The 25,434-nt window shown below is 31.9% G+C and overlaps 1 protein-coding gene, 1 long non-coding RNA gene and 1 pseudogene across 4 annotated transcripts; 1 reads left to right on the plus strand and 2 right to left on the minus strand.

The window, feature by feature from the left end:
- Positions 1–2,319: 2,319 nt before the first annotated feature.
- LOC146909972 (C18orf8) lies at positions 2,320–10,233 on the minus strand. 2 transcript variants are annotated; one of them, XM_085729710.1, is made up of 13 exons: positions 10,216–10,233; positions 9,750–9,882; positions 9,441–9,655; positions 9,036–9,295; positions 7,928–8,081; positions 7,650–7,759; positions 7,474–7,561; positions 6,465–6,797; positions 6,315–6,389; positions 4,649–5,187; positions 4,136–4,244; positions 3,858–4,037; positions 2,320–2,814 (listed from the first exon to the last, which is right to left on the minus strand). In XM_085729710.1, exons 3-13 carry the CDS (start codon positions 9,606–9,608, stop codon positions 2,638–2,640), a joined length of 2,193 nt encoding a protein of 730 aa, XP_085585836.1. In that variant the 5' UTR covers positions 9,609–9,655; positions 9,750–9,882; positions 10,216–10,233; the 3' UTR covers positions 2,320–2,637. The 2 variants fall into 2 exon arrangements, with proteins under 2 accessions (XP_085585836.1, XP_085585837.1); XM_085729711.1 differs by lacking the exon at positions 10,216–10,233 and having other exon boundaries at positions 9,441–9,638.
- A 7,355-nt stretch (positions 10,234–17,588) lies between these two features.
- Positions 17,589–18,370, plus strand: LOC146909973 (uncharacterized). Its single transcript, XR_015018791.1, has 2 exons — positions 17,589–18,061; positions 18,253–18,370. It is a non-coding gene; the product is annotated as an uncharacterized LOC146909973 (long non-coding RNA).
- Positions 18,371–22,268: 3,898 nt separating this feature from the next.
- Positions 22,269–23,135, minus strand: LOC146909974 (pterocarpan synthase 1 pseudogene; annotated as a pseudogene). Its single transcript, XR_015020432.1, has one exon. The product of XR_015020432.1 is annotated as a pterocarpan synthase 1 pseudogene (transcript).
- Positions 23,136–25,434: the final 2,299 nt, after the last annotated feature.

Genomic DNA, 25,434 nt, shown 5'->3' on the forward strand with positions numbered 1-25,434 from the left:
ATTATATATTCAAAAGCAATTCTACATAATTGTATCCAAACATAAATCAGTTTGTTTAATCAATTCTACATAATTGTATCCAAACATAAATCAATTCTCTCAGAATCAATTCTGTCAGAATCAATTCTATCAGAATCAATTATATTCAAAGCTGAACCAAACACACACATAGCCAAACAAACATCAACAGTACTTACAAATTACTTTTCACTCACAAACGAAAAAAATACATACAAATTGTGTAAAAAGGCTGCATCCTAATAAAATGTATACTTGATATGTTACACAAAACCAAGAAGTAATAAAAACTCATAGTGCTTGCTTCTTCCATTATCTTTAATATATTAGTGGATTGTCCGTATAGGATTCAGGTATGGTGACTCTAACTAAAAAAAGAATTAATAGAACATAACTAAAACAAATGTAAAATTCCAAAAGCTAGGGACAAATATTCAACATGTAATTCAGGTTTAACAGCTTTAAGTTGTTTACTAAAATTAATAATTTCTAATACATTCTTTACGTATAGAAAATCCCAGTTGTTTTGGTTTGTTCTGTATGTTCACTCTGGAGTTGCATTATTCAATTGACCCACTGACCCCCTTATTCTCAAAACAACTAAATGATTCGGGTAGTTCATGTATATAATTACAATATATTAAAGCATATGATATATTATAATGATGATCATAATTCAATAGAGTATTCTTTCTTTTTCTAGTTGCTAGCAAGTAACAACCGCAACAATACAGTAAGTTATTCTTTCAAAAAACAATACAATAAAGTATATAAAGTACAAGATAAAATTTGAACATCTTTTCTTCCGGATGAGTCTAACGAAGAGGTTAAACTTCACAACGTGATGAATCAATGTTTGAATTTTGTTTAAAAAAAGTATTTATATTAATATCTAACACACTTCGATGGAATTACCTCAACGGAAGGTAACCTTTAAGAACAAAAAAAAAAGTTTAATAATCGCACACTTTTTTACTCCTATCATACACTTAAGGGGTAGTCATCGTGAGCTTAGCTCAGTTGGTATGGACAACGCATAATATATGCAAGGTTTTGGGTTCAAACCCCGACCACCACTAAAAAAAATACACTTAAGGGTAATTCCTCTTGAGTTCAAACCCCGGCCACCACTAAAAAACTAAAAAAATTACACTTAAGGGTAACTCCTTTATGCAATTTTTTTAATACATACTTTCAATCGTATTCAATATTAAGTCACTTTTAATTATTATTTTTTACTCATATCCTACACTCAAAGGGTAATTTCTTTTATACAGACTTTCAATCGTATTCCATATTGAGTCACTTTGTGCCTCTCAACAAAAAAAAAAGAGTTACTTTGTGATATTATATTTTCAAATATATGCACAAATAATAATATATAATGGGATGATTATACGTCTTTAGTTATTTTACATAGTGAGTACATATTGATTAAATCTATTTTTTAAAATACATTTTAGTTAAGACATTTTTTTTCTTTTTGTTTTTTTTTTTTTTTGAAAGGTGGTAAGACATTTCTAGCTTTGCGCTTACCACTCAAATCTTAACGATTTGGTTATTGATTATTAGTTGGGATTCTCTTCTTTTATAAAAATAAATTGATGGTTCTTATTTCAAAAAAATAAATAAAAATTGATGGTTCTTTTTTTATAAAAGAGATGGACACAATAGTTTTAAATAATTTAAAAATATTTTAAATGATACAAAATTTGATACACCAATATCTCATTTGTATCAGTGTTTCTCCTAAACATAAGCTTCCATTTCTTCAATAGATGGAAAGAATCATTGCATTTTTGTGGCAGGAGACTAATTTCTAATCAAGCAGAAAATAATGAACACGTCCTACAAAACAAAATATACTATTATATTTGCTTTGCTCATTCTGTCAACAAAATTGCTTTGTCCATTTGTCATTTACCTCGACAACCCAGACTCGCAGCATTACTATGCAAATAAAATTTTAGATCACCATGACTTTGTAGGCGTGCGTTTGCATATACACAAACAGATTGAGACACTAGTATATGTTCGTTCGTGACATAATTCAATATATCGATTCTATTTTACAAAATACTGCTATAGCATATAAGACTGGATTGGCTGTTGGTACTAGCTGACCTTCTATATGCACAACGAGTGAATTACGTTGAAGAAAGTTATTATGCTTCTCATATCAAAATGGAATAGATCAAAAAACAAATCTCCAGCTTAAAATGTTGAGTTCAATTTTCATAAAATTGTATGCATCATGCAATTTTATTTAGTACATCATTTAACGCGTTCAATAATAAGATGTTTTTCATTCTTGTTTTAGTTCCCTATTTATATTATATTTAGTAAAAATGAATATAATTTAAGTAAATAGCAATTACAGAGCATGATGAATTTTGAAGGACAACCCAGGCAATTCATCCACAAGCTCAAGCTAAGTAAAAGTTTCTTTAGATCACAGAATCTGCTAAAACTAAACTTGTTAGGAAGAGAGAGATTTATTTAACATACAACATGTAGAAGGATATATCGGATATCATGATGAGATAGCCCTGCTTGAACAAGGGTTTACCCCTGACAATGACTAAATTTCTCTCCGGTTTTTTTTTCTTGCAAGACCTCTCAAGCAGTCATGGAAGAGTTCATCTCATTCAGTATGCGATGGTACCTATTATGCTCTGCGGTGTTTTTGAAGCCAGGCAGAAAATCTGTAAAGAATCTTAGAACTGCTGCAAGATGTTGGGAGTCATTGGATACAAAAGCTGCTTCTAAGAACAACGATGGTCGGATGGTATCCACCTGAAAATAATTCTCACACCAGTTAGCTTTGGAGTTTTCTAAAATTAAAACAAAATCATAAACGCAAACCCTTTGAAACTTTCACGTTTCGATATACACGCTCTACAGGATAACTACTTGAAGCAGCTCTTGATAGTATGCTTCAGTACGTTATCCATTTACTTCAGATAGCAAATACGCATATACTTTATAGTTACAAGATCGACAATTAGAAAATTACATTAATCTTTGTTCGTAAAAAGTTCACGATTCAAATTTTAAAATTAGTAAAGCACCAAAGCCTCTCCAACTACACCAACAACGTAAACATCTCAGTTTATGATCATAATTCATAAATAGTTGCTCAGTCAGTGAATTTTCAATGCAGTAGCAGCAACAGTTTTTCCATCACTAGTATTGTGTCAGTCACAAGTGGGGAAGAAATTTCCGAGATCGTGTGTGCCGGTCGATAAAATGGCATTCAATGGAGATGATGTGGCCCTGGCTGTTACTTTTCATGGTTAGCCTGAGGCTTCCTCAACCCTCTTCCCAGCTTCCGCAAAGAAAACATTTAATCAAGGCCATGATGCAAGGTGGGGTTCCTAGCCATAAAGTCCTACTAATCCAGAGAGGAGAGTTTTTCTTTTGCAAGGGTAGTTTCGCTCCCTTCACCCGGCATGCTCTTAGCCTGCTTTTATATTCGTCTTGCCAGGGTGAATAACTTAGGCAAGGCACTTGAAATTTCTATCAATCATGGGCTGGCAGCCCTCTACGGAATCTGGGAGCCCCTAAACACTACCACTAAAGAAGGATTTAATTTAATTTTACTGTTTAAAAACACATAATCTATTTTCTGCAAAGGGCTTTCTACAAATGCAGTAAATAAAAACTCATCGGCAGACACAGAAACAGGACGAATGGAATTTCTACAGCAATAAATCCTACAGAATCATGAGAGAACGGTAGCACCTGTTCGTCATATTTCCATCATCTCCCTGTTCTTTTAAGAACTTAAACACTGCAAAATTACTTTCCAGAACAGGATCAAGCAAAGTAGAAATTACCTTATACTTCCGTGCATATCGCAAGGCTTCAAGGTAGTATCCATCTTGCACTAGCAACACTACATAATCATTATGTAAACCAAGCTGTCTCAGCATATCCAGACCAAGCTTTCTAGTTTGGGTATTCTGACGACCAGACTCTAGGAGCTGCAATGCAACTTCCTTAGAGGGCTCCAAAATCTGCAACAAAATGTCTCTACTCAGAATTAAATTAACTCTAATTTAGCATACAGGTGCCTAATATCTTCACAATAATACTATACAGAGAAATCAGTAACCTTATTTACGACAAACAACCCCAATTCAGCATAGCGTTCATTCCGCACCAGAAGTTGAATTATCAATACATATAGATTTGGGAGCACACGAATCTTTTCCAAATTTGCACTGCAATGATTAATGAAGAGCATTGAGAGCTGATTCTCAAGAATGGCAGTAAAAGTCATGATCAGATAAAAAAATAGCATATTAAATTAAAGTCCCCAAATTCACATCCATCATTTGAAGTAGATACCTCATCCAACACACCTAATAAATAGGTACATAATACCCCAAGTCAAGTCATTAAGGCATACCAGATTCCATACAAAAAATAGCATATTAAATTAAAGTCCCCAAATTCGCATCCATCATTTCAATGTTTTTTTAAATAGTTGAAATCATATATCTCATTGTCATACATTAACAGTGGAAAAACTAAAATCCATTAGAAACTAGAATACTAATCTATGGAATGCCTTGAGACTCAAAGCAGCTTTTTAACAAAAAAAAAAAGAGTAATATTGGCATACCTGTGAAGAAACTCAACAATTATAGCAACCAAATAAGAAGGGTCTCCCACCATCTCTTCATCAACAGGCGAAAAGACAAAGTTGTACATCTCATCGGGTGAAATTGCTGCTGAAGTAAGTTGGGATTCCTCTTGCACAGACAGTAAAGATGATTGCGTAACATAAGAACTATGAGCTTCATTGCTTGGGGAGTTCTCATTGTTTACACTACCACCAACATAGGCATCCTTTAAATTCTGTTCAAGATTTGTAAAATGTGATTCATCCTCAGAGTCCAAAGTTTCGTTGTCGACTCTGGTGGTAGATTCGTGTATGATCGATTTCCCAATTGCATCTCTTTCTATAGCAGATGCGTCAGCGTCAGAATTTTGTGCACCAGAATTTAATGGCATCTCTGGTTTCAGCCCCTTCAGATAGCTACAAGTTTTAATTGAATGGGAGTACGAGGAGACTAGTACATTTATAGCCTTGGCAACCACAGGCACAGGTCTGTGCTCTAGAATAAGTGTCTGTGTTATGCCCAAGCACAATTGTTTAGCCTGAAAAGGCAGAAATGAAGTAAGCTGAGATTTTTAAAATAATCATCAATTGATTAGTTCAAAGTTTCAGAACAAACGAATACTGTCAATAATTGTAGTTTAGAACCAATTAAAAAGACATTTAAATCAATATCAATATAAAACAACTTCCTTTACAGCCAATTTAGATGGGGAATTATGCCAGAATCACATTTCAGACTTACAGTGCAATACCTCAATAGAGAATAACAGGGAATTCAATACTCAGGTTTAGCAATAAATTTACAAGGCATGCACAGTACCCCATAAAAAATTATTTAAGTTTATTGAACAGTCTTGGATACAGTTGACTACATAACCTTCCAAATTTGCTAGGGTAGATGATACTACTCAATTGTAACACTTACCGTAGACAGGTAAGACTCTTAAGTCTCAAATGCCTGTTGATTGCTCAAACATTTTCTCCTTCTATATTAAGGGATGCTTATGTCTAAAGGGCCTCTAAATAAATTGAAGAAAAATTTCTGCTAGTTTTAAACCTACTAAATGAAATAATAGTGTAATTGATGCCTAGAAGTGAAAATTGCTAAACATACGTGATCATTAAAAATAACTGAAGTGGATGCTCAAAAAATAAGATAACACAAAAGACTATGCCAAAGGAAGAGTGGGGTTGGCCAGTGAAACAAGGCAGGCTATGTTAGACTATGGCAAAGGCCTATGGCTGGAAGTGACACTGTCAGACTTCAAAGAAGTAAAGAGGACGGGTACTTAGTTTTTCTGCCTAGTGCCTTCCTTTGTCTGATGCTAAGCCTGCAACCCTTTGTCTGATGCAAAGCCTGCAACATCTAGTAGTAAAGGGTCATCCTCTAGTAAGGTGATGAAATTTACCAACTTAGGGCAACTAAAAGTCTTTGATTCTGAATCATAGATGAATAAACTAACTGGGAACATAGCTGCATCCCCTAGAAATATAGTTTTCAATACAAAAGTGGCCAAATTCCAGGTACAAACTGACTGACTACTGGTAAATTTGGTTTAAATTAAAAAGAAACAGCTAACAACAAATGCTTCACTATTGCATCGTGAATAATTAATCAATTAGAAGCATTTCTGTAATGAAGTTGGGATGGATGGATTGAACATACCTTGTTAGCCTCCAACTTCCGTCGCTGCAGGAAGTCTAATACTGATGGTACATCTGAGTTGCTGGCAGAAATTGCCTACAAAATAAGGTTATTCATTTCACGGAAGCACAACAAATTTGACATCGATACCAAAATGAATAAAATACTTACTTCTATGTCTAAATTGAATTTCCATAATAGCTTATTGGCCACATCGCATACGAGGTCAGGCACCAGGAAAATCCATGTATCAGCATATGTAACTGCTTCATGGCTACTAGCAACATTACCATCTGAACTTTCACTTTCTCTACCACTAAATTGAGATGAGCTACTGGACCTGGGGAAACCCCTTAACAATAAAGGAAGTGGTGCAGATATTGGTGCTCGAGAATCTGCGAAGAGATCATAAAGTATAACAACCTTTGCATCAACTTGATGAATAAGAAGTACATTGTCGACCACACTCACAGCAATCCTGCTGGAATAAATTGGTAAAGATCCCTGCAAACATCATGAGCATCAGTCTCATTTTTATTTTTCAGATGTACATAGTTCAATGAATCACACACAATTGTTATCATACAAGATCCAGGATATAATTACATGTCCCATGTGGATTACATGTCCCATGTGGACATGTTTTATTTGTCTGTCTAGCTAAAACAGATTAACACACTTTTAAGAATTGCAATAGGGATGTGCAACATATGTAAAATTTGAAGCTAGAAATTAATTTTAATTGATCAGAAGAAACATAATTGTATTAAGATAAACTCGATTAATCTTACCGTTATTAATTTGCAAATTTTTGAAATTACATATATCTAATTCTCCATATTACTAATGAAATTATTTCAGATCGCTTGCTGCTTATGAAATCATACAATGAACTAATACTGATTTGTAACTAATTTTCTGTCAGTAAAAAATGTTTTGTGGAATGCATAAATAATCAAAGATTGTAAAGGACAAGGATCACAAATATTCATTTTATCTGTTTAACAGTGTGAATTATATTTGATGTCAGAGTTTCGTCAGAGTAAAATAGAAGGGGAAGATTTCCTAAATAAAAAAAGGCATATGTTCAGAGAAGCTCTCACAAATGTTATTGTAAAAAAGAACTTTTGGCTGAATTAATTAAATTATAAAGTCAATAAGAAATTTGAACAAAACCCACCTGTTGTATCACTGCATCACGATATAGCCTATAGGAATGGAGTAGCATTGCAACTCTATCAACTTGCAAGCAGTATATCCTACCATAACTGTGATTGATCATTAAAAAAACTTTCAACAGGCAGCTATTTAAATTACAAAGGTCTAAGGTTAACGAAGAAAATAACTGGTACATACACAGTGACAATAAAGATGTCTTCAGCTGCTAAAACGGGCTTACTATTTGCCTCAGATTTGGCCATAACCATCTCAAACCTTGGTAAGCGCACAATATCTGCAGATGAAATCTAACCAGAAATGTTTTACTATCAGTCAAATGAATTAACTCTTTTCTGAACAATAATGATATTATATCTTTGATTGAAACAAAATAAATTACGAATCCTATATGATATAAATATCTTATTGTACTAAAACTAAAAGGAAAAAAAGAAGTAAATAGCACACTCTCATACCTGAAATCCATGGAATGTCTTGCACTGCATTCCAGAAGCAAGAAGAACCAAGCGGCTTTCATGTGTATAAATATACCAACTAACATTCAGTTTCTTTGTTTCCACCAATTGGAGTGATTTGGACTCGGATTTATATGCACACAAGTCTAGACCACTGTAAAAAAATGGAATAGGTCTCTTTACTTGAGCAACAAAAAAGAAAAAAGGAGGAAGGCAAAATACTTGGGGAGTAATGTAATATTTGAAACAGTCTAGAATACAATATTAGAGCATAGTGCCAAAAGTCATATGCAAAAACTCATGCCTTCACAACTCTCGTAGGATAAGGTTGTTTTTTTTGCATCATTATTTTGCTCAGCCAACAAAACATTTTAGCAGATTATTTTGACAGATATCTTAAGGAACTGTAAGACTTTTTTTAAATAAAAAATATTTGGGGATCGGTAAAATTATTAAACTCCTTCCCTTGAAAACAATCGTTCGCGGGGGGATTTGAACTCCTTCCCATGAGATTACAATGTTAAACTCTTATCATTGATTTGACACCTCATGGACACAGATTGCAAAACTTATTCCCGTAATAAATATTTTTTAATCTTTAATAGTGATCTAAAGCTATTAGACTCTGTACCTTTTCTTTGCCTTACAATATGCTTCTTCCCAAAAAACTAAAAGATAATTAAATGTTCATCCAAGACGATGAAAAATAAACATAAAGAGAGGGGAAGAAAAGTAGGAGAGAATCAAGTGCCAGAGATATTGATGTGATGAGAGAACTAGAAGAAGAAAAAGAAAAAAATGTGTCGATGACGAGAGTTGCTGGACCCCTACCACGATTTATAAAGACAGGTTTAACCACCAGACTAGTAGATCAATGAATATGCTTTGTCCAATGAAGATTCTTATAAACCTTATACTATAAGACTCCACATTATTTAATCATTCTCTAAAATCCTATACTATAATAGGACTGAAAATTTCCAGCCTGGAAACATTTTTACTAACTTTTGGATCTCTTCTGAACTTAAGATCAGGACATTAAAAAAAATGCATCATTGACCAATGTAATTGAATTAAATGTAGAGATGATAAAAAAAGGCAACCATACTTGGTCTTAACAATAACAATGTCACACTGTTGACTGTCTGTCCAAAAAAATCCAAGTATACTTTCTGATTCTGGCCTGCACTTATGGCTAAACGTTTCCGCAGTTTCTCTATCCCAAAACTGTATCTCCTGGCCTGATCGCTGGATGGCTATGACCTTTGTGTCTAAAGAATACCGAATAGCTATAATAGGGCCTTCACTTATTGAGTCAGTGGTCGGACCAGTGAGAGGATCAAAGATACTGACTTTCCATGAAAAGACCTAAACATTACAAAAATATATCTGATTTAACAATTGACAATGAAATAGACAGATAACACATCATTTTGATGCAATTCAAAATGGTTGACATAACACGCAAATCATTTTTCACTAAAAAACAAATATACAAAGCATATCATGTTACCTGGTTAGCTGCTGGGGAGAGAAGCAACTTATTTCCATCGTCATAAAATAACCCCCCTGATTCAGGAACATTACACCGAAGCGGTGGATACTGAATGTAAGCATGTGAAAGACCATCAGATCCTCTCAGACCTATAGTAGGCTTTGAGGTTGTTGCTTTTCTAGACATGTTGCTGCTTCTTGTTTACACAATAAATAGCTGGGGTATAAAATAAACTGCAGCAAAACGATTAAAGTTATTTACACTTATGGATGGTAAAAGGTTAATGTATCTATTGTTAACAGGGGATATGAGTGTTGAAGATTAAACCTTTGCCCCCAAAAGCTTTACGACCCTCCTCTTTAGACTGGTAATTAGAAATCTGTATAACCATCAAACTTTTTCTGCGTGTGTTCAATGGCCCGGAAAGCAGATGGACATTCACTTAAACCTTCTTTTTGAGCTGTTAGGAGCAATATGTATTTTTAAACATACGATATTTAATAAAAACACAAAAATAAGTAACAGTTATACAGTAGACACAACACAGCATAATAGATCAATAATTTTAGGGGGAAAACATGGAAAAACAAAATTTCATAAACTTAAACGGCTTGTAACTGTCAAAAGCCGTGGCCCAATTAAATGAAGTTTGCAAAAATGTTTCTCTTCAGTTTTTCCACAATGCGGCTTGTGGTTGTATTTCCCCATAAAATGAAACAAATAGCTTTATAGCTAAAATACCGAGCCAGCGTGTAGAAAAACTTTATGTCAAGATAATTGTAGAATATGATACCGTATTTTGCATACAACTTTTTAATGCCAGAAACTCTGTTACACACATATCACGTTCAATATCTGGAACCTTAGCTGCAACACAACTCCCGTATGCTTTTGCCTATCCAATGAGACTTAACCATATCAATTTTCATGCATAAATAAGACATGTAGAATATAGGCTGAAGCCTAAATGAAAAGAAAACATAAATCACACAACGGATTCCCTCCACTTCCCAACAACCCGATGCCTCAACCATAATTACATGTTTAACGCATCTAAGTAAATAAATTAAACTTGGTTATTGCAAGTGATAAATGATAAAATCAAGTCGACCATTTATAGGTACCAAAGATTAGCCAACTTTATCTTGTATAGGGGTTCTAAGTAACAAAAATGATATAACAAAAGGGTTTAACGGATATACATTAACGGTGTAAAAGAGCTTTACACCGTCGTCCAATAAGAAACCACATATTGCCATGTATGCTTATTGTAATCGCTTTTTAAAAATGACCGCCAACAGATTATCAATAGTCAATTGTTATTGGACGTCAGTCTAAAACTAGTTTACATTAACAGTTCATGTCCCCTTTACTCTATTTTGTAACCGCTTTTTTGCAAATAATCACCAAATGCTCCATTCTTATTAAATGTCGGTGTCGGTCTAAAACTAATCTACACCACGCACATCCCTGTTCTCATAATGAAAAAGGTTTTACGCGGCACACTAAAATTTCATATTGTAACCAAAAACCAAAAGCATCTACAAACCTGAGATGCACAATTCACTAAAATACGCTTGAGAACAGAGCTAGTATTTTTTTCCTTCATGTTCACAAAACTGCAAAATATACAAAAACTACAATTAAACCACAATTAACTATAATCAACAAAAATAAAATATTAGCATTTGTAAGTTTCAGAGATCCTGAATTTCTCCTTATAATAACAACAAACAATAGCTTAATTTGAAATTCTTGAATTGCATAATACCGGTAAATAATCCCTAAGTAAGGTTCGTCTCAAATTACATGCACGGATAATGTTACAAGAATAATAGAAACTGAAAATCATAGCGAATCGAAAATGTGAGATAGAGAAATTAGGAGGTTTATGAAAGGTTACCATTAAGAATCGATGGTGCTCATTCTGAAACAGAATCAATGAATCATTCGCAGATCACGATTCTGCGTGCTTTTATTTATATTCTATTCGAATGAATGGAGAAACTACAGAGTGCAGAGTTCTGCTACCTACCAGTCGTATTGATTCTGTTGTGTTGCGTGTGTTGTAACTTTGCGATACAGAAACCAATATAAAGGTGCTAACTGCTTTCTGCACTCCTTATTTTGCTTTTACACCCTACCATGTTTTCTTTTTGTTGCTAAAAATTAAGGGTTGTGTATCAATATTGAAATGAAGATTTATTGATAAAAAAAAATATTAAAATGAAAATTCACGGTAAAGAATAAAGTAGCATTTCTCTGTTCTCGTGAGCTTAGATCAGTTGATAGGGACAATGCATAAAATATGTAAGGTATGGGATTCGAACCCCGACCACCACAAAAAAAAAGTAGTTTTTCTCTTTGTACCAAAAAAAAAAAAAAGTAGCCTTTCTCTAGTTTGGAGAAATATATTGGAGGCAGCTACAAATTTTTATAGAAGGTTTTAGATATTGTATCAGTGATGGAAATTCTTCATTTTGATTTTCTGATTGAACTAGGATGGGGAGATTGTGTCAAATGGTTGTTGGAACTAGAATGTTTTAATCACTAATGTACGTTCTGATATCGTTATTGTTTTGTTACTTTATTATCCTTATTTAATTAAGTTTAAGGGTAAAACAGTAAAATAATTTTAAAATCTCTCCCCTTCTTCCTTGCGAACCGAACACATTTTTGATTAAAATATCTTCCCTCATCTGTTAAAATCCCTACTCTCCCTTCCTAATTCTCGAACCAAACTGACCCTTTTGGTTCGGGGGTTTTGATGGGGAGGGAGGGGAGGGAGAGAAAGGGGAGCAAAATCCCTCATAAACTCATTTATTGCTCCCCCTCAAATTGGAGTTTTTTTGGAGGGGAGGGCAAAGATAAATGAGTTAATGCAATTTTAATTACATTGACATAATTATCCACATATTTATTTTTAAATGACAAAATCATCCTTATTAAAAATTTATGTGTTTTCAATATATTTCTTATTACCCTTTTTTCTTAACGTGCCTATATTCATAGTTTTAAAAACCGGCTCGGACCGGCCGGTCGAACCGGTCCGACCGGGAACCGGTGGGTATGCCGGTTCGAGCCACATGTCAGATCGGCCATGCATTTAAATCGGTGAAAACCGTTTTGACTCGCCAAAAACCAGTGACTCGGCCGGTTTTCTGAGCCAACCCGGTTTAATATTTTTTTAAATCTTTATTCTCATAATTAGTCATTAGGGAAGGATTAATAATATGAAAAATGAAATTAGTCATTAGGGAAGGATTAATAATATGAAAAATGAAAAAGTGAGGACAATAGGAATCCAACCAGAGACATCAAAATGAATAGTTGGTGAAAACTTAACCACTACAACGACTTCATATCTTTGTTATCAAATGAAATATATTATATATGTAAATATATCACATTTTAATTTTAGAAGTGGCTAGAACACAACGTTTCTTTTCTTTTAAAAAGAGAAAGAGAAAATTATTATTAAATATAATATTTACACAATAATATTAATATAACATCATATATTTTTTTAGAAAATCTAGATATTATATTAATATTAATATACATTTTTTCAAAAAAGATATTAATATACATATTACATGTCTTTTTTTTTAGTTTTTAAGTGGCCGAGTCATCTATTCAATCCAATTTAATTTTGTTAAATATCTATAAAAAATTAATCTTAAGACCGAGTCATCTAGCCGAGTTATTCGGTTTAATCCGATTCAGTCATGCGGTTCAACCAGTGACTCAGTGGTTCGACCATTAACTCAGTGACCCAGTACCCCTACCGAGTCGATGACCGAGCCGAGTTTTAAAACTATGCCTATATTATCCTTTTCTTTTTTTTTTTTAAAGTAGAACCACATATTCTTCTCTTATATTTTTTTTACGAGAATTTTTTTTTGTACTAACGTTGTTCTCATTTTTTTATTTAATATTTTTTAATTGTATTACATATTAAAACATTATCAACAAATTTTATGTTGGATTTTTTATAAATATATTTTATAAATCAGTTCTAACAATGATTTTTTTATAAATATTTTTATATTTTTCTAGATTATTTTATAAATATATTTTATAAATCAGTGCTCTAATATTTATGAATACCCGATATCTTGTTAGAAGTTTTGTGTATGATTATTTATGGAGTTTTCGGTTACTGAGTTTTCATGTTTAATTTTTTATGAAGTGAATGATTTAAAAATCGTGATACTATTTTAATATTAGAGGGATAAAAAAGTAATTTAGTTTTAAAATCTCTCCCCTTCCCTTGTGAACCAATATTTGATTAAAATCCCTCCCCTCCCCTTCCATCCCATCATTTAAACCAAACATATATTTAATTGAAATATCTCCCATTCCCTTCCCTTCCTGTCCCTCCCCTCAACAACCCACCCCTCCCCCTCGTTGAACCAAACGGACCCTGTGTCTTTTATGTTCTTTTTCTTTTTCTTTTGTTTTTGTTAAAAAAAAACATATAATTTGATTTAGATTCTTTTTCCTTAAATAAATGATTTGGTCTTCTTAAGTGCAACTTGGTTAGAATAAATAAATGATGATATTTATCTACCAATCATAATTATATCATGTGATTAATAAATGATGATATCATAATTACATATTTATATCATGTCATCAAATGATACTCCCTCCGGTCCTATTTACAAGAGAAAATTGACTTTTTAGATATATTGAATAATGTATGTATCTAGTCAAGAACCTAAACCAAATACATAAATTATTTAATGTATCTAAAAAGTAAATTGTTTCTTGTAAATAGGACCGGAGGGAGTATGATACTTCTTATGTTCCTTGTTACTCCCTCTATTTTCATTTTTTTTTTATATTTTAGTATATTTAATACCTTTTTTTTCAAGTTTATCTTTGTTGGAAAACACATTATAAAACTATTAATGGAGTTGTGACATTTGACTTATCACATGTGAATTTAATCATAAATAAGGATATTTTAGTCTAAAACACACAAATATTTATATGGTTTAATTACTCCTTAAGACGTGTGTCCTTAGCTAAAACATCAAAAGATAAAAAATGAAGGGAGTCTAAGAGAATTTTCAAAAAAAAAAAATGGTCTTATTTATAAGAAATGTCACAACTTTTAAGGTGTAGTTAATGTTTAAAATATGGGAAATGTTAACCAGTGCCCCCGGGGCACTGGTTAAGGGACTTAAATGGAAACTTTTTATGAAAGTTTGTGTAATTTGTGCATTGAAAATTGAAAACTTTGACATTTTTAAATAATAATTTCTTAATTTAGTATGCTTAAAGAGTGCCCCGGGGGCACTCGTTAATAAGACCCTTAAAATATTTTTTTACCTCTCATTTAATGTTTATGTTTTTAATATTAGTGGGTGTATTTAATGTTTCACATTTTTACAAGGGTATATTTGTAAAAATATTCAAAAAATTACATTATTTAATAATTTGCATTGATTTTGATGTTTTTTGGTTTTGTTTCTCATAATAAAGACCGGAGGGAGTATTTAATACTCCCTCCGATCACTAATATAAACAAAAAACAATTTTTAGGTTCATTGAATAAATGATGTATGTGGTCTATATTAATGACCACATACATCCTTCATTCAATGAATCTAAAAAATAGTTTTTTGCTTATAATAGTTACCGGAGGGAGGATTTACCAAACATATTTTTTACTACTCCCTCCGTCTTTAAATTATAGTCGTTTAAGGTTTGTGCACGATTTTTTTTTGAATGGCAGGTTTGTGCACGGTTATTAAGGAAATGATTAGTTGGATTGATTTTGATAGTAAAATTAGTGTCATTTACTAAAACACTCTTATTAATTGTAGTTAGTGGAGTAGTTAAGTTAGATGAAATTCAATAAATAAGGGTATATTAATGGAAAAAAATAATAAATGTTGCATTGGTATTCTAAAGTGACAACTATTTTGAGAAAAAAAAATGGTAAAGTGACAATTATTGTAAGACGGAAGGAGTACTACTATCGTAAGCCAAACGATTTCAACATATTTTTGAGAGGCCAAAGGATATCGACATAGAAGTGTGTATACAATAAATGTTGAGTTGTTTGTGTAAAAAAAAATTGTTGAGTTGTACCCCTTAAAAAAATGTTGAGTTGTAATTGGTTGATAGTGAAAAATATTTTACTCGGCCGGCCACTCATCAAAATTCATTTTGTCTTTGGTTCATATCTTATAAAAATGGAAAATGCTAACAAGTGCCCTAAGGACATTGTTTAAGCATCTAAAGGTAGCAACTTTTGCATTGGAAATTGTACGTTATGACTTTAACAAGTGTTTGACTTGTATTTTCAAGACATATTTTCCCCTTGTGGGTTCCTTAAACAATGCTCTTAGGGCACTTGTTAGCAACACCCTATAAAAATAAATGTTTTGGTTTCTTTCCTTTCCAACCTTTTTGGGTTATTTCTTCGCATCTCTCACATTGTTTATAAGTGTTATCTCTTATCATAGAAAGTCCACATTCCCTTCTAAGACTCATGTTTTTTTTTTTTTTTCTAAGACTCATGTTGGCACATCATTTACTAATTTCCCTATTTTTTTCTCCTTCAAAAGAAGGCGGTTTAGAATGTCATCCACCAAAGTCATGCACCTATAAACTCCATGCTTGATTTACTTCATTCAGATTCGAGCTTGATCTTTTTTTTTTAGCAAAGATTCGAGCTTGATCTGTCCTTCACCATTCACCAAAGTCACCAAATATTGTACGTAATTTAAGTGAAACTTCCTTTGGCCACGCAGTTTCAAATACTAGCATAGGAATCATTTTGTACGGTGAGATACGATAAATTGTTGAAGTTAAATATCATTGGTTGACTTTTAGACTGATCCAAAATCACAAAGCAAAAACGATGAGAATTTTATATAATATTAACACGTTCAAACTCTATTTAACCATTACGCTCTTTGATGTTATTTGGGTTAATTAAGTTTTTAGTCCCTATAAATATTCACAGTTTTGTTTTTAGTCCCTACAAAATAAAATCACACTTTTTAGTCCCTATGACATTTTCCTTAAGCATTTTAGGGACTAAAAATGCTGATGGAAAAATTTTATAGGGACTAAAAATGTTGATGGAAAATTTTATAGGGACTAAAAATGCTGATGGAAAATTTTATAGGGACTAAAAAATGTGATTTTATTTTGTAGGGATTAAAAACAAAACTGTCAATATTTACAGGGACTAAAAACTTAATTAACCCATGTTATTTAGTATGATTAATCTGAATGGCCAAATACCTCCTATGTGAAACCTTAGAAACTTAAAGGACCTATCTGTAACCTTTGAAATTTAAAGGACCTATCTATTTCAAACGTGAAACTTAAAGGATCCAGGGAGGTATTTGACCAATCTGAATAAAAAACTTATGTTTAAGGTTTTAGTAGTCCAATTTCGTCCTTTGTCTACTAAGCTAAAAAGCTAAAATCATACTTTTTACTCATGGTCGGCCAAAAGGCCAAGTAATCAAAAGGGCTTTAGATTTCAAAAGAGGAATACATACTCATATCTTAATATATAATACTAAGGTTCACAATGCATGCTCATTATGAAACCCTAAACCTAAACCTACCTTTTTTGAGAGGTTTAAAAAATCTTTCTGAAAAAAGTCTTTGCAGGACTAAGGTTCACAATGCATGCTCATTATAAAACCCTAAACCTAAACCTAATCTTGCCTTTTTTGAGAGGTTTAAAAAATCTTTCCCTTTTTTGAGAGGTTTAAAAAATCTTTCTGAAAAAAGTCTCTGCAGGGAGTTGAACTCGCAACCCATAGCCTCCATGCAAGCACCTCCATCCAAGCACTTTAACCACTTAACCAGTAGCTGTTTTAGTGTTATAATATCGCTTCCACTAATACATTATGATTGAAATGAATGAATAGCATATCATGAACAAACCAACAATGAATCAATACAGTAGTTGACATCAACAATTAAAAAGAATACACAAGTTCAAGTAATACAAGGCACAATTAACTTTTAATTTGACGTTCTGTTTTTTGTTTCATTTTACGTTATACCTCCTTCACACATTCTTTACATGTTTATTATGGATTATGGATGGATGGATTCATTTCTATCACAACCTTTGAACTGCTTTTTTTTTTATTCCGTAACTCATTTTTTAATTATGACCATACACTCACTCATTATATATACAACCACTAATATGATCTCAATATTTTTAGTTTCTATATTGAAAACATTGTGTATAAATATGTGATTTTGTGCATCATATTTTGGGTTTTGTTCATCATCACTTTCAAGTAACAATTGGATAGTTTATCTTCAATTTTGTATTGTTGTTTTTCCACTCACTTTTACTCTTCATCTTTTGATTATCAAAGTCTAAAACAAGAGTGTTCTATTTGTGGATTGGAGTTTGCAATAGGACAAGCTTTAGGTGGCTACATGAGGAGACAAAGAGCTTCAAATATGAAAGGAAATAACAATATTCACAATTCTAATAATACTATGTGGTGGTAGTAGTCTTAATTCGCTGCAAAAGATGAAGGCTAGAAACCAGTGAGTTTTGGTGTTGGATTTGGATTTGAATCCATTTTTCAATATTTCTTGGTATTAATTATATGACGATTTATTCATTAGTGTAGGTACAATTTTTCTCTTATCTTGATTATTAACTGGTTTCTATGATATGATAATTGATAGGGAGTCAAGTTACTCTTAGATTGATCAAATAGTTAAGCTTCAAATGTTTATTAGTCTATTTTTCGAACTTTCTTTTATATATTTTTTTATTCCTTAACGTGTATGTGGATTTTTTATTTTTTTTGTGAATTAGGATAAATGATGCTTCTATTTTTTATTTTGTTGCATCATTGATGGTGAGGAAGAAGCTTATTAAAAATGGTTGTTTATCGTCACTTTCTCCATGAAACTATTGGATGATTCCTCTTCAATTTGGTGTTATAGTTTTTCTTCTCTTTTTTACTCTTTATTTTTTGGCTATTAATTAATACAGATTGGTAATATAAATAAGGGGTATATTTATAAATAATACTGTTTTTTTATAAAGGTGAAGACAAGTGTCTACCATTTTTTCGTATAAAAATAATAATAAACATATTACTCCAAGTATAATGATAGAGATAAACATTGTGTATGTGTAATTAAGATAAAGATGGATAAAATTGAGATGAATAAAGAATAGTGCCTCTAAAAACAATATATAGAGAAGGTTAAAGGATATGATCCAAGTTACACATCTATCTCTCTATCTTCTTCATATTTATATATCTTTGAATTTGTACATCTAAAAAAAATTTACACTATTAATTAACAACTTGACTTTCCAATTATCTTTGAAGAATTAAAGAATCAATTAATTATCAAATTGAATAGTTTCCTCCACTATTGAAAAAAAGAAAAAGGAACTTCCCATTCTGCATGTCACACAAAATGAAAGGAGAATACAAAGACTTACTTGAATAGGCATGACAATGGGGCGGGCTGGGGATGGGTTTTACCTTCCCCATCCCCATACCCGATTCTCATATACTTACCCGATACCCTACCCATACCCAACGGGGATGAGAAATTGAATCTCATCCCCGTCCCCGACGGGTTTGGATATCCCCGCCCCATCCCCGTCCCCTCATTGAATAATTTTTTTTAATAAAAAATAGAAGTTTTTTTGCATCCCTAAAAGCAACATTGTAATACATTATCCAACAATATGCTCACTTTAACATTTGTTAGACGTAATGATTTAGTAGATCTTTAAGTATCAAAGGTAGTTTTTATTAACATGACAATTATCAAACAAAATAACATGACATATCAACATAAAGTAATATTTTACATTTGGGACGGGTTTGGGTATGGGTTCGGGGTGGGTACCTATATACCCGTTACCCGTCCCATACACGTATTTTTAAATCGGGGAAAACTCATACCCATACCCAAACCCAGTCAAAACGGGGAAAACCCGTCAAATTGGGTTTGGTTCGGGTGGGTAACCGTGGGTATGGGTTTTGTTGCCATACCTATACTTGACAGTTAGTACTATATACCTCAAAGAAAAATATGTATGCTACAATTATTAAATAATTAAATCCATATGTCCACATAAAATAAATAAAAAAACGTATACACTAATCAAATTGTCAGAAAATTTAGGAAAAGTCAGTCCTAACATGATAAGAAGATTACAATGATTATGATATCCAAAAAAAGTTCCATTCATTAGATTGGAAACTCTAAAAATGAACGTTTTAATTTTTTCAATAAAATCTTGCCCCAACTTATCTTATATATGCATGATTGCCCAACTCTACTACCATGATCATTTATGCTTTTCTGCTTTGTTAAGGTGATGTGGTTCTCCTTTTATTTTCCTTTCCTTATTTTTTGTGTTTGGGTATACATTTTCGGTCCATAAATTGGTTTTTTTTTTTAAGGAAGGTCCGTAAATTGGTTGATATGTTTTCTTAAAAAGAAGTTCATATATCCCACACATATAGCATATAAGATTATACATAGAGAACACATTATTTTCTTAGACTAATACAGTTTTATTTTCATATTTTATCCATAACAACAGAGAGAGGTGTGATCACTAAGATGTACTTTCAAGGTTTGATACTTACTATTAAAATTTGCTTTTAGGATTTGCACATATGCAATTTGTATGACCCGTGCGGCAGCACGGGTGCAAGGACTAGTTTTCATTTGTATTATTCCTTGTCGTTTTTTATCTGTATTGTTTCACGAGCTCAATCTACAATTTACTCTTGGTTAGAATTTGATTGGATTTAGCTCACTTTATTATTGTTCTAATCCTTTTTCTTTGGTCTGAATTTATTGTTGTTTAATGCGTTTGTTTTTTTATATAAATATTATAGTCTCTTGGTCTTTATTTTATAGTCTATTTTATTTGAACTCTATTGGTTGTTGTCTTCTTGATTTATTTTTTGATGTAGATTGTCTTCTTGATTTATAGTTGCAAGACTTGATTTTTTTTATTTTTATTTTAGAAGATATAAATGTCAACTCAAAAGTTTAAATCAAGCTATATATTACAATATAAAATGCATCACTGTGAAACTTGCTTTAGGCTTTATTTAACGATGGGTTGCCTTGCTATTTTAAAAATAGAGTTGAATGACATCGATTAATAATATTGAACTTACTTAAAAGATAAATCAAGTTGCTATTATTTATGTTTATATTTTATATGTTAAATTAGGTCAAACTTGCTAAAACTAACTTAATATATCTTAGTTTATTATACCTTTTCAAAAAATGAATTAACATTTTTTTTTTTGAGGAAAAAAATGAATTAACTTGTTTTTTGTCACTAGTCTTTATTTTTAACCTATGCTGTATTTACATGAATCTCATATGTGTATGTGTACTTTCATAGGACAAATCCTGAATGTTAGGACTCTTTCGATCTACAGAATACAAAGTACTCCGTTTAGTTTAGTTGAAAGGTAAAGAAAATTGTGAAGAGTGTTGTGTTCTTAAGGAAAGGATGAATAAAACAGTAAATTGTTAAACTTCGCAGCAAAAACTCGTGAATTCAAGATCTAGATAGATCTCTCTCTCAAAAAAGATAGAGAGGTAATAAACAAATAACATGACATTAACGTTTGGAAACATGCAAAAGGAAGATGTCAAACAATAAACACAAAATATAATAAAAATGAAAAATACTAACGAGAGTGTTAGTTGATTAAAGAACCAACTATACTAGTAAAAATATCTTGAAATTCTTTTGAAATATAAAATAAAATTTAAGACCCAATTATCCATCATCTACTTAGCTGTGTCACATTGTAATGGCGGATAGAAACTTTAGTTAGGTATTTGTTTAAAGTTTTTTCAAAACATCTCATAAATGAATGTTTTAAATTAGCCTATAAAATTGTTTAATATTTAAATACTCATTTGTATCATCTCTATGGATGACTTACTATAAGATATTGCTAATATTTTTCTTTTTTGACAAAATATTGCTTAAAGTTATCTTGAAAGCAAAAAAATAAAAAAGACTAGTCATAAATTTATCAGAAGTTATTCTTATGATTTTTTACGTATACTTTACAAATATTTGCTACTATATATCTCCGTCCCATTTTATAAATACCTTTGACTTTTTTCACACACACACACACACACACACACACACACACACACATATATATATATATATATATATATATATATATATTCAAAAAAGTTATTAGGGAATTTGATGTGTCCACTTTATAAGTGGTTCTTCCTTAAAGGAAAATGCTAGATATCAAGAATGGATTTTCTTGATGAATTCAAGAATGACATGGCAGAATAATCACCCTTAGATTTCAATCTTATTTATTAACGTTTCATAAAAAAAATTACATAACACCCACCACCCCATGATTTCCGGCCACGCTGAGATTTTATTGGCTAACATTAATTTCGGGACAATTTCTTGATAAAATCTTTCTTGATATATAGCATTGCTCGTATTAATATGAGAAAAAACCAATAAATCCACTTAGTAAATTGTACAAGTGTTTATATTTAGAGACAATTATTTTTTCAAATGGAGCTTATAATTAGTACGGAAGGAGTGGTATATTATACAAGAGAGATGGTTATTTCATTAAGAATTAATAATTAACGAGTACATATTAGAAGGGAACATCATAGAAAATATGGGACAATACTATGAACTATGAGGAGGCAAGCAACATAAAAATGCTCTAACAATACTAAAACTTCTTTGTTTGTCTCCGGACAAATCTTACAACATAATTATGAGAAGATAAAAGACTTTTACAATGGGATATAATGTCACTATAAGAGAGATAAGCTAAAATAACTTTTTTAAATATTCACAAACTAAATGTTTATTTATAAACTTAATCACAAACTACATGTTTATTCATAAACTTTTGGGAAAAATTCGATAATTAGACTCCAAAGTATATTATTATTCTTATATGAAATACTCAACTAATGCTAATTAATTAATAATGGAACACGAATACATCATATTCCACAACAGCATTTCCAGTGGCAAAACTCACAGAGTAAAACTTGGCTTGAGCATAACCACGTACAAATCTAAAAGCCCCAGTTCCACCAACAATAGGCATTTCTCTAATAGGTTCACTCACGATCATGTTCCTAGCCAATATACTAAGTGTGCTTCCATTAAATTCTCCCTCTGAGAACGCCCATGTCATAACCATCATTAGTCCCATCTCATCTTGTGATATTGAAGCGTAAATTCCTTGAGCTTTACCCACGAGTTTCGAGTCAAGTTCAGGCCCAATCGTCAACGGATCATCAATAGCCACTACTGTCCCGAATGGAAGACAATTTTCAACCTTGCCGTTGGGCTCGGCTACTATCACTGCGCTTGCTTTGGGGCCTTCCATAACGTCGTGGAAATAGAAGTGAAGGTGGGTGAACTTCTCTTCTTGAAAACCCAACAACGCTGGAGATAAGCTTTTGTAGTAATTGGTGGCTGTAGCCAGGGATATGTAGAAGGAAATAAGGTTTAGAGTGATGAGTAGAGTTATGGAGGAAGATAATATTGATGAGGATTTTGCCATGGTGGATTTGAATGAACTAAGAGGAAAATGTCTTGATCCCATGAGTGGCACTCAATAAATTTATATGATCGATGTCTATTTATTTATAAAACTTAAGGCTAGCTACTTCCATTTGTTTGTCCAATAGTAATGCTTGTGCAAATAGTATTCGAGTGACGTTGATTTTATTTATTTTAAAGTAGATGATTTCATTGCTAAACCTCATGTTTCCGGATGAAGAACTGATCGACGTTACAGTTACGTGTAAAACTAAAATAATTGAAAATTTTGATGCAAACAACAAAAGTCTCTAAACCTTTAAAAAAAAAACAAAAGTCTCTAAAGATTTCAACAACAAACAAGTCACTCACACATATTATCTATCACACATATTAAGTGTTGAGAAATTCATGTTCCATCATATCAAATTTTTTACTATTGTTAAAATTACGTTTTTGATAAATGTCTTTTGTAGTCAAGAAGTTATATTTTTTTTTTACTTCTTAAGTACATATTTATTTTTTTTACAATAAAGTATTTGGTGACATTTTTTTACAAGATTAATGCTAAAAAATGCAAGAAAAGTAATTAAACTATAAACGAGTCAAATAATTCAAACCTAAATTGGATTACTTATTGATAAAGACAATTCATAATTTTAGCTAAATTCGTTTAATTAAATAAATGAATTTCAAACCACACTTTTTTTTAAGAGCCAAACGTAAATAAATTTGAAGTGTTGGCATCATTTACACAGCCAGATATGTGGCGGCTCATACTTCTCCCCGGTGTGAAAATATGTTCAAAAGGTGTATAATGTGTAAAGAACTTTTTTCCTCATTGAAACTCAATGTGTACGAATGCTGAAAATTTTGTACACCCTCCGGTTATAAATATAAGCAAAAATTCATATTTTAGATTCATTAAATAAATAAATGATGTACGTTGTCTACGTTGTCTGTAGACAACGTACATCATTTATTTAATGAATCTAAAATATGAATTTTTGCTTATATATGTGACCGGATGGTGTACATTGAAGAGGACTTTTCTTTTTTACTCAACACACGAGAGGTCTTAAATTTCAGCGTGACGGAGTGTGTAGACTTACTAATACCAATCAGAAGACAACTGATTTTGGAGATTGCACCATTCAACATTTTGCAACGCCGGTGGAGGCTCTTATTGGTAAGCTTGTGATTGGTACGCTAGAAACATGACAAAACTCAAAGAAGATAAAGAAAATAAAAATTAGACTATTAGGGTATCACATCAGACTAACATTACGTGGCTTGACTAAAGTTTCTAGGTTTGAACTCGTGTTTAAAAATGCAAAATTAAATCTTTTAGAGGGACTTTATCGGTGGAAATAATTGGGTGTCATTAATGGCACCGTGCCATTACATCCTGGTCATTGATGACACCCAAACATTGTGGATGTGTGTGATGTGTGTGTGTGGTGGGGATGTAATGGCATGGTGCCATTAATGGCACCAAAGTGCCACCCTTTATCGGCCAATTAAATTCATAAAACTAGAAGTATTGGTATAGTATTTGCAGTGATGCGCAAAACATAAACTCGCACTTCCAGTTTAGTAAAAGAAATACCCGCACTTTTAGTTTGGGATGAACAACATAACACAAAGTTTTTTTTTTTTTTGTCAAATATCTTCTGCGGTCCTTTAGGCTATGTTTGGTTGATCAAAGAAAGTACGAGGAAAGAAAGTAAAAAGAAAGATTGTGAAAGGAAGGAATGAGAGTAGAAAGTGAGATGATTTTATTAGTTGTTTGATATAAGAGAAAGAGAAAGGAAAGAAAGATAAAAAATTTAAAATAAAAAAATGTTAGATTTAGTAAATTACATAACTACCCACATATTAAATTGATATGTATTTACTTATCTTATTTACTAATGCTTAACCTCTGATGCTAACCCTAACCCTAATATTTTCCCCCCATTTTTCCCTCCACTTTTCTGAGCCATTGGATCTTGCACATTTAGGTGCCATTCAATTTTAGCCATTGATCATATTTCATATTTATCTCTTCTATTTTCCGAAACAACTATTTCATATTTATCTCTTCTATTTTCCGAAACAACTATTTCATATTTATCTCTTTTGTTTTCCGAAACAACTATTTCATATTTATCTATAGCCCTATTTTTCCGAAACAACTATTTCATATTTATCTCTTCTGTTTTCCGAAACAACTATTTCATATTTATCTCTACTTCAGCTTATCCCCCCAAGCTAACCCTAACCCTAATAATTTGTGTCATGTGTTTCATCCTTATCAATGTGTCAATCTTTAGTTAACAGAATGTCCTATTTTTCCATGCTTATCAGTATGTCAATCTTTAGTAAACAAAATCGCTTATGTTTTATGCAGAGAAGTCAACACAATGTGCATAACAAATTATGCTATTTCCTAAA

Source organism: Medicago sativa, chromosome 7 (assembly GCF_051527215.1).
Source record: "Medicago sativa cultivar Bolivia chromosome 7, Bolivia_mono, whole genome shotgun sequence".
Taxonomy (NCBI): Eukaryota; Viridiplantae; Streptophyta; class Magnoliopsida; order Fabales; family Fabaceae; genus Medicago; species Medicago sativa.